Source organism: Babylonia areolata, chromosome 21, assembly GCF_041734735.1.
Source record: "Babylonia areolata isolate BAREFJ2019XMU chromosome 21, ASM4173473v1, whole genome shotgun sequence".
NCBI lineage: Eukaryota > Metazoa > Mollusca > Gastropoda > Neogastropoda > Buccinidae > Babylonia > Babylonia areolata.
In genome coordinates this window covers 4,612,431-4,622,430 of record NC_134896.1, presented here as the reverse complement: position 1 = coordinate 4,622,430, position 10,000 = coordinate 4,612,431, and the positions used below count along the sequence as shown (strand labels likewise).

Here is a 10,000-nt window from a genome sequence, read left to right as displayed (position 1 = left end):
CTATTCTGGGTCACTCCACAATCGAATGGTATGATTGGTCAGCCTGCCATGTGTGGCCTGTCTCGCACACACGCTGACAAAGTCACTGACTGGTCGTCTGCTCGCATGCCAGCCTGTTAGCAAAGCGGGCTCTTCTCAAAATGTTGTGAAGCGAACAAGGCAGCGACGGCAACGTTCTAGGGTTGCCGAAGTACTTGAAATGCTACAAACTGAAGGGTCGGACGTTGAAAAGGTGGATGATGATGAAGAAGAAAGCGAATTTAATGCAGAAAGCGAGCATGGGTATGGTGATTCGGGATGAAAAATTGGCAGTATTTTCTACATATGGCAAAACTGTAAAAATGAGAAATTTGATTTTTTTTTTTTTATATGTATGTAATAGCTCAACACGTAATAAACCAGTTCTGAAAGTTTCATTTTCTTACTCTGTATTTTGAATTTTTTGTAATTTTTTTCCAAACCCTTACAAATGGGCCGTCTGTGGGGAAAAGGAAGGGAGAAAGCTTGTCGTCCCGAGTGAGTAAATGCAGCGGAAGGAGAGGGTAGGGACCCACCTTCCCATGCCGAACGCTGGACACAGTGGGTATGAATTCACTACGCTGATGGCCGTAGCAGACAATGGAACCTTAAGCCTTTTGAACCTTTTTGATGTGGAGGGAGAGGAATTTTCTTTAATGTCCCCTCACACATACCAGTGACAGAATTTTATTCAAATGTTGTTTTTTCACAGTTGAATGGTATCACTCTTTAGCCATTTTATAACCTTTCCAATGTGGAGGAGGATTAATGCTGTTCAATGTCTGCTCACACATACTGATGACAGTTGACACTTAGTTCAAGTATCAATTTTGCAGTTGAACACTATAACTCGTTGGGAGGAAAATAACTCACTCAAAAGGTACTTTTTAATGTGGTGGGAGGAAAATAACTCACTCAGATGGTACTTTTTAATTCGGTGGGAGGAAAATAAGTCCCTCAAAAGGTACTTTTTAATGTGGTGGGAGGAAAACTCACTCAAAAGGTACTTTTTAATGTGGTGGGAGGAAAATAACTCACTCAGAAGGTACTTTTTAATGTGGTGGGAGGAAAATAACTCACTCAGAAGGTACTTTTTAATGTGGTGGGAGGAAAATAACTCATTCTGAAGGTACTTTTTAATGTGGTGGGAGGAAAACAATGCGCTAAAAAGGTATTTTATAATGCGGTCGTAGGAAAACAACTCACTCAAAACGTTATTTTTTGATGCGATGGGAAGAAAGTGACTCACCTTGGACATTCTGCTTACAGAAGCACTGACCCGTGACCTGGTTGCACGCTGGGTTCCCGTTGACAGCGCCTTCAAGGTTACATCCACAGGGGATACACCCCTCCTCGCTGTCCTCCTGCAGGCTGTAGGTGCCCACACTGCACTGGTTGCAGGCACGCCCCGTCACGTTGGCTTTGCAGGGGCACTGACCCCCAACCTGTCACATCATCCTCACTGATGTCAGTTTCATGATATGATAGAGCACCTATACTCAGTCACAGACCAAGCTTTAAGCGCTTTACAAACTTGGGGCGATGTGCACAACAGGCTACCTACCTGGGCTGAGCAGACTGACAGCTGCCATTGGGTACTCATCATTCGTTTCCTGTGTCATTCAGTCAGATTTCAGGCACGCACACATACACACTCAGTCAGACATGTACATTTTATGTGTATGACTGTTTCGTTTATTTACCTTGCCATGTAGGCAGCCATACTCTGTTTTTGGGGGTGTGCATGCTGCATATGTTCTTGTTTCCATGACCCACCAAACGCTGACATGGATTACAGGATCTTTAACGTGTGTATTTGATCTTCTGCGTGCGTATACACACGAAGGGGGTTAAGGCACTAGCAGGTCTGCATATATGTTGACCTGGGAGATCGGAAAAATCTCCATCCTTTACACACCAGGTGCCGTTACCGAGATTCGAACCCTAGATCCTCAGATTGAAAGTCCAACTCTTTAACCACTTGGCTGTTGTGCCCCATTTCACTTTCAGATTCAGTTTCAAGGTGGTGTCAGACCGGCATAACAGCCTAAAGCGCTGAACTTTCAATCTGATGGTCCCAGGTTTGAATCATGGTTATAGCATCTGGTTAATAAAGGGTAGAGATTTTTTCTTATCTCCCAGGTCAACACCTGGAGACCTGCTACTGCCTGAACCTCCTTCGTATACATACACACACAGAAGACCAAATACACATGTTAAAGATCCTGGAATCCATGTCAGCGTTCAGTGGGTTGTGGAAACAAGAACATACCTGGCATGAGCCCCACCATTGCCCCACTCCCTAAAAACGGTGTATGACTATTTAGATAGAAGAGTGTGTGGACAGATCCATACACTCTACACCACATCTGCCAAATGGAAAATACAATGCAAGATAAAAATAATAAAACAGGAGCAGATGCCTGACCTCAGCATAAAGCCACCACGCTGATCAGGCCTTGTCAAAACACACCATCACTGATGTCACTCCATCGTGTCTAACACACTGACCCACATCACCTTATTCTGGGTCGACACAGCCCATGGAAAATATTGTAGAAAACTCTGTGTGTGTGTGTGTGTGTGTGTGTGTGTGTGTGTCTGTGTCCATCTGTCTGTCTGGGTATGTGAGTATTTGTGTGTGTGTGTGTGTGTGTGTGTGTGTGTGTGTTTGTGTGTGTTGGGGGGGAGGGGTGTGTGTGTGGGGGGGTGGCTGGTGGGGAGGGTGTGTGTGTGTGTGTGTGTGTTTACCGGTAAAAGCTTTGCTTTCTGACAGGTTTTAACCCTTTCATTACTGTGCAATTACAGATTGTGCAAACTCCCCTGCCAGGCAGATTTTTTTTTCATAAATTCTTAGATGATCAAAACACTAACAGAATAAAGTTGTGTCCCTTTTATCATAATGAACACTCAGTTCAAAGGTTAGAAAAAAAAAAGTTAATAAATGGGGATTTGATGCCCAACACTGCTCAGGTCCAGGCACCAAAAAGTGCAGACTGACCCCAAAGCAGTGTTCTCCAGTGAAGGGAAGGAACGAGTTAATAAACAGTTTTTTTTTCCAAAGATACGTATCTAATGTAGTATTTATACAGCGCTGAATCATGTGCAGAGATAAATCAAAGTGCTTTCACACCAGTCATTTACACGCATGCATAACTCTAAACCTGAGAAACTGAAGACAAAGAAAAGGTTGGGGAGGGAGGTACATATCTCTACCCAACACCAAAAACACAACAGACACGCTTCTTGCCCACACCTTGTCACACAGTGTCTGCCCATCCACAGTGCCTGAGGCGTTGCAGGTGCAAGGGGAGCACACGTCCGCGTCCGACAAACTTTTGCCCAGGGGTCTGAAATACCCGTCGATGCACACCTCGCAGTTCTGCCCCTCCGTGTTGTGCTGGCAGTTGACGCACACACCCCCACCCCCATCCGTCCAGCTGTCGGGGCTGGGGTCCAGTGTGGAGTTGTACACACACGAGTCACTGTGGTTGTAGCACTCGCAGTACTGACAGTTGTAGGCTTCACGGATGTCCCCTTGTCGGAACGGCTTGTTGTTGTACAGCGGCTGGCACTGCTCGCACTGTGCCGTAGAACATGTATAGTGGTGATGATAATGTTAGTCATTATAACAGTAGTAGTAATAATAATGATGATGATAATAATTTAGTATTTATTTACATAGCGCCTTATGAAATCCCAAAGCACTTTGTAATGACAATACATGTACATCATTTAGACATAAACCATACCCCTGCACACCAACACAGACATGCAGACACACAGACACACACACACATGCACACAGCATGCACGCAAACACGCACACACACACACACACACACGAGCCCCTGCAAACACACAAAAGCACAAATGCATGTACACAAACACAACCTCCTCAAAAAAATTCAATGATGTTTAATAATAATTTCTAAAAAGTAAACTTGACAGCAAAACCTACAAATGGAAGCAAATTTTCATGTAAAGCATGAATAAACAAGACACCATAAGACCTTTGAATCAATAAATGTGTGAAAAATAAGTAGAAAAAAACAAGACAATATACAACAAATGACTAAAGAACCACGACCCTCTCCCAGCCTCTGCTTCCCCACAGGAAGGGATGGGGGAGGACATTTTGTTTTCTGCTTCGACGGGTGCCATAGCCGAATGGTTAAAGCGTTGGACTTTCGATCTGAGGGTCCCGGGTTCGAATCACGGTGACGGCGCCTGGTGGGTAAAGGGTGGAGATTTTTACGATCTCCCAGGTCAACATATGTGCTGACCTGCTAGTGCCTGAACCCCCTTCGTGTGTATATGTAAGCAGAAGATCAAATACGCACGTTAAAGATCCTGTAACCCATGTCAGCGTTTGGTGGGTGGTGGAAACAAGAACATACCCAGCATGCACACCCCCAAAAACGGAGTATGGCTGCCTACATGACGGGGTAAAAACGGTCATACACGTAAAAGCCCACTCGTGTGCATACGAGTGAACGCAGAAGAAGAAAGAAGAGTTTTCTGCTTCATGCAATCAAGATCCTGCTTTATTTGAAATCACGCTGAGCAACACTGTTGATGCATGATTGTGAAAACTTCAGTCACACAACCTGCATGTACTTTTTATCCAAAGACATGACTTAATTAATATCAGATTTATTTGATAGCAACATAGAGGAAAAATGTCATATTTCCATGACCATTTTTCTCATTTCCTGTCCATGTGCGGGTAACTCCGTGTAACAACACCACAAAAGAAACATATATTGATGGATAAATGGAGGAATTGTGGAATACATAGAGACAGAAGAAGAAATCAATAATAATTTAATCAAATTAACATAAAACAAGATAAGATATAAGATCAAATCGGATGAGATAAAATAAAATATGATGGGATAAAATAACATAAGATAAGGCCCACAGCAATGAGGAATGAAGCCAGGCTGTGAACTCACCCTGTCCCCCTGCGTGTGACTTTCTGCACTGCACACACACCGGTAGGGAAGTGTGTCTGACGAACAGCTCTCAGCGTGTCCATTGCAGCCACACCTGTTGTCAAAATAAACAAGATCCATACCGTTCTTTTACCTTTCACCACACCTGCAGTCCAAATAAAACATGATCAATACATTTCTTTATCTCACCTTTCACCACACCTGCAGTCCAAATAAAACAAGATCAATACCTTTCTTTATCTCACCTTTCACCACACCTGCAGTCCAAATAAAACACGATCAATACATTTCTTTTACCTTCACCACACCTGCATTCCAAATAAAACATGATCAATACATTTCTTTTACCTTTTACCACACCTGCGGTCCAAATAAACAAGACTGATACATTTCTTTTACCACATCTTTAGTCCAGATAAACAAGATCAATCCATTTCATTTACCTTTCACCACACCTGCAGTCCAAATAAAACACAATCAACACATTTCTTTTACCTTTTACCACACCTGCAGTCCAAATAAGCAAGATTAATAAATTTATTATACCACATCTTTAGTCCAAATAAACAAAATCAATCCATTAATTTTTCATTTACCTTTCACCACACCTGCAGTCTAAATAAAACAAGATCAATACATTTCTTCTACCCTTTTCCACACATGCAGTCCAAATAAACAAGATCAAAACATTTCTTTTACCTTTCACCACACCTGCAGTCCAAATAACATGATCAGTACCTTTTTTTTGTTATCTCACCTTTCACCACACGTGTCACCCACATAAACATCATACATACATTTCTTTTCTTTTTTTGTCTTTCACACAGCGCAGCACAAACCATATTCCATTAATTACTGTAGCATGGCAAGGCAGTAAAACTACTCCATTATTACTCTATCAAAGAAATGCATGAAGAGTCAAATTAAAGGTCTTCCCAATCCTCAGCACAAACAATATTCCATTATTCATTTCTTTCCAGACTCAGGATGGACAACAACAGACTGATCTCTTTAGTAAGGAGTCAACCCTCTTTGTGCGACAAAGCTGACAAAGATCACTGTCACAGAGAGGTGATCGCTGCAGAATGGAGTAAAATTGCTGAAGAACTTGGAGGAGATGGTAAGAAGGTAAAGAATGTTTACTGCTCTCTTGGTTTACTGTTTACAAATCAATCTTCTCTCTCTCTCTCTCTCTCTCACTCTCTCTCTCTCTCTGTGTCTCTTTCCTGATTAATCATGGTCACTTTTTGTAGCGAGCACTTTTATCATATGTCTGAGCAAAGCATTCTGCCATGAAATGTGCCACATCTAGCCTCCCGTCTTTCTCACAGACATAAAGCATGCGGATTAGTATGAACACATTTTCCCATGTCCTTATGTTTTCTTTCACATCCGTCGTGTGAGGCTTTATGAACGTAGCTCAACCCTCCATTTCCCTTCCACCCAAAAAAAAGGAAACAGTGAATATATATATATATTGTTCTTTTTATTCTTAAAATGTTAAGCTGCCTTTCTCACCTTCCATTGACGACAATTTCCCTGAGGGAAAAGTACTCGTGCCTGATATTGCTGATGACCTGCATGTTGTGGTCCTGGAGGTGCACCCGCACTTTAGCCGCCTGCACAAACTGCTGCAGTGTGGGGCTGCTGAAGAAGTTGTCCTTCTCGTAGCCGATGCGATCGCTCGACAACACTGTGAAAGTGATGCTGCCACCGAAGCCACTGTTCCTGTGTCACATATGGACACAAACATGTATGTGTTGTTCTTGTGTCAACACATGCACACGCATGTACACACAAGCATGTGTACACACACGCAAGCACAAACACACACATGCACACACAAGGTTTGAGGAACCAGGGGTGTGGGGGGTCAAGGAGAGGAGAGGCGTGGCTGTGTATGCATGTATGCCTCTGTGTACTTGCATGTGTGTATGTGTATGTGTGTAAGTGTGTGTGTACACACATGCATGCAAATAAAAGAAAAAAGTGTGTGTGTGTGTGTGTGTGTCTGAGTGTGTGTGTGTGAATGTGAGTATGGGTGTGGTGTGTGTGTCTGCTGATTCAACGGGTACAGCTAATACATGTGTGTGTGTGTGTGTGTGTGTGTGTGTGTGTGTGTGTGTGTGTGTGTGTGTGTGTGTGTGTGTCTGCATGTTATTCAACAGGTGTGTCTGATGCACATGCGCACCTTGGGTGATTACCCCATTATGTAAGTCCCCAAATGAAAAAGATAAACAGTTTAAGCATTGTGCTCACCATATTTCTGCACACAATGAAACAAACAACACCTTTCTGTTTCAATCAGTGCAAATACATCACAACAGATCATCAAACAACCAAACAGTTTTCTATTTTTATGAAATAAACCACAAGCCCTTACAGCCCTATCTGGATGTAGTTTACATACGAAAACCCATGAACAGTTACGACAATCTGGATGCAGTTTACATTAAAAACCATGAAATAAAAAACCACAAACAGTTACAACTCTATCTGGATGTAGTTTAGATATATAAAAAAAATTTTTTTTAAAACATGAACACTTACGACTCTATCTGGATGCAGTTCACATCCTCTTGGGAGGTCAGGGCTCCATTGCTGTCCATGCCGAAGTAGGTGGTACAGTTCTGTGCATAGTACTGCCATGCCTGGAAGCCAGGGGACCCAGTCACTAACTGTCGCTCGATGGTCACGGCCTTTGGCAGGGGACTGTAGAAATTCAGCACCACCGTGAACACCTGCACACACACACACACACACACACACACACACACACACACACAACAACGCAAGATAACAAAGCACTGACACACCAGTCATTCACACACATGCATAACTCTGATTCAAATATCATCATTGTTGTTGCTTATAGTCCAGCCGACTGCAAAGGGCCATATCAGGTCTGCCAAACTACAGAAATATCCAACCGCATTAAACAAAAATCTGTCACAAACACACACACAAAAAAAACTCCACTAAGATATATTTACAAAACAAATTTCATGACACATTATGATTATCTTAACCATTTAGCTCCTCAGGGCAAATAAGATTAGGCCATGCTGGGATTCCACTTAAAATATCCTCCGCAGGTTACAAAAAAATCACAAAAAAGGGAAAAAACCAATACTTCAAAGCCAAACAAAAAATACATAAAAAGGCCATATGGGCAAAAAACACAGCAGAACGGACAGCTATTTTTTTTCAATAATAATAATAATAATAATGTACATTTATAAAGATCCCTTTCTCTCCAAGAGCTCAGGTCACCTTACATGAAAGAAAAATATTACAAATTACATAAATCATTCATGACCACTCTTTCTCAACCCCCCCCCCCCCCCCCCCCCCCCCCCCCCCCCCCCCGGCCCTCTCCCTCTCCCACTCTTCATACATCCAAAGTGAGCTGACATGGATGGTGCTGGAGAAGAAGGAAGCTGACAGTGCTTATAAATAGGTTTTAAAAAGATGAGTTTTTTTTGTGAAGACTGAAACACCTCCCCCACCTCAAACTGGTCTTCCAGATCAATGGACAAATAACACAGCAGAATGGACAGCTAAAACACCTCCCCCACCTCAAACTGGTCTTCCAGATCAACGGACAAATAACACAGCAGAATGGACAGCTAAAACACCTAACCCACCTCAAACTGGTCTTCCAGATCAATGGACAAGTAACACAGCAGAATGGATAGCTAAAACACCTCCCTAAACTCAAACTGGTCTTCCAGATCAATGGATAAATAACACAGCAGAATGGACAGCTAAAACACCTCCCTAAACTCAAACTGGTCTTCCAGATCAATGGACAAATAACACAGCAGAATGGACAGCTAAAACACCTAACCCACCTCAAACTGGTCTTCCAGATCAATGGATAAATAACACAGCAGAATGGACAGCTAAAACACCTAACCCACCTCAAACTGGTCTTCCAGATCAATGGACAAGTAACACAGCAGAATGGACAGCTAAAACACCTAACCCACCTCAAACTGGTCTTCCAGATCAATGGACAAATAACACAGCAGAATGGACAGCTAAAACACCTAACCCACCTCAAACTGGTCTTCCAGATCAATCTCCAGTGCCACGTCCCTCTGGAACTTGGAGATCCACATAGTGTTCATGTTGTCGTCGTTGGCAAACTCCACAGGGTGTGAGTTCTCAGAGATGCGGAGGGTGGTGCTTGCCGCACTCTCCGGGATCCCATTGGCCACACAGCGCAGTGTGTTCTGCGACTTGACGCGTGGTCTGGCGGGTGGACATCGGCAGTTGCTCTGGATTCGAACAGGTGGCAGTGTACCTGAATAGACTTCTTGCACTTCCCTGCAGACACACACACACTGAACTAATTTTCTTGTTTATGAATGTTGTAAGCACACACATAAACTGTGCGTATGCATATATACATGTACACATGCATGCTCACACGCATCTGTACACAAACAAACTCACACACACACACACACACACACACACACACACACACACACACAAATACACATTACACAAAAGTGTGTCACCTACAACCGCTTGGAACTTTGATGTTTTTGGCTTTTTGCATTCATTATCAGTTATTTCTCTTGTTAGAATAAAAACTTCCTTTTGCAAAATAAAGTAAAAATTTCAAAACAGTATTTCCATTTATTTCACATTCATTTTTCATCTCCATCTACTCTGTTTCCGCCAACTCACCACACAATCCCCCTCCTCTCCCGTCTTTTTTTTTTCTTTCTTTTTTTTTTTACAAATAATAATTTTCAAATATGAAGTTTGATACTTTGTTTTGCTGTCTAAAATCACCAGTGTGATGATTCAGCCTCAAATGAACACACACCAGTCACAGTCCATTGTTATAATTTATTCCTGCCAAGTGACTCTGACTTCTTGTAAGTCCTAAAGGGAAATAACCCAACAACCAGTAAGTGTGATGGGACATTAAAATTCCACACAAGTGCACACAAGTGCGCACGCACACACACACACACACACACACGAACTGTGCATTTTGATTAGAA

General features: G+C 42.6%; 1 protein-coding gene across 1 annotated transcript in view; it reads right to left on the bottom strand.

Annotated features, from left to right (window-relative positions):
- Positions 1–10,000, bottom strand: part of LOC143296012 (usherin-like) — a 168,276-nt gene that overhangs the window by 140,025 nt on the left and 18,251 nt on the right. Inside the window, exons 6-11 of the mRNA XM_076607750.1 lie at positions 9,038–9,308; positions 7,527–7,717; positions 6,495–6,704; positions 4,977–5,070; positions 3,275–3,601; positions 1,268–1,463 (exon numbers count right to left, since the gene is read on the bottom strand). Of these exons, the coding sequence (XP_076463865.1) occupies positions 1,268–1,463; positions 3,275–3,601; positions 4,977–5,070; positions 6,495–6,704; positions 7,527–7,717; positions 9,038–9,308 (1,289 nt within the window). The remainder of the gene's footprint in view (positions 1–1,267; positions 1,464–3,274; positions 3,602–4,976; positions 5,071–6,494; positions 6,705–7,526; positions 7,718–9,037; positions 9,309–10,000) is intronic.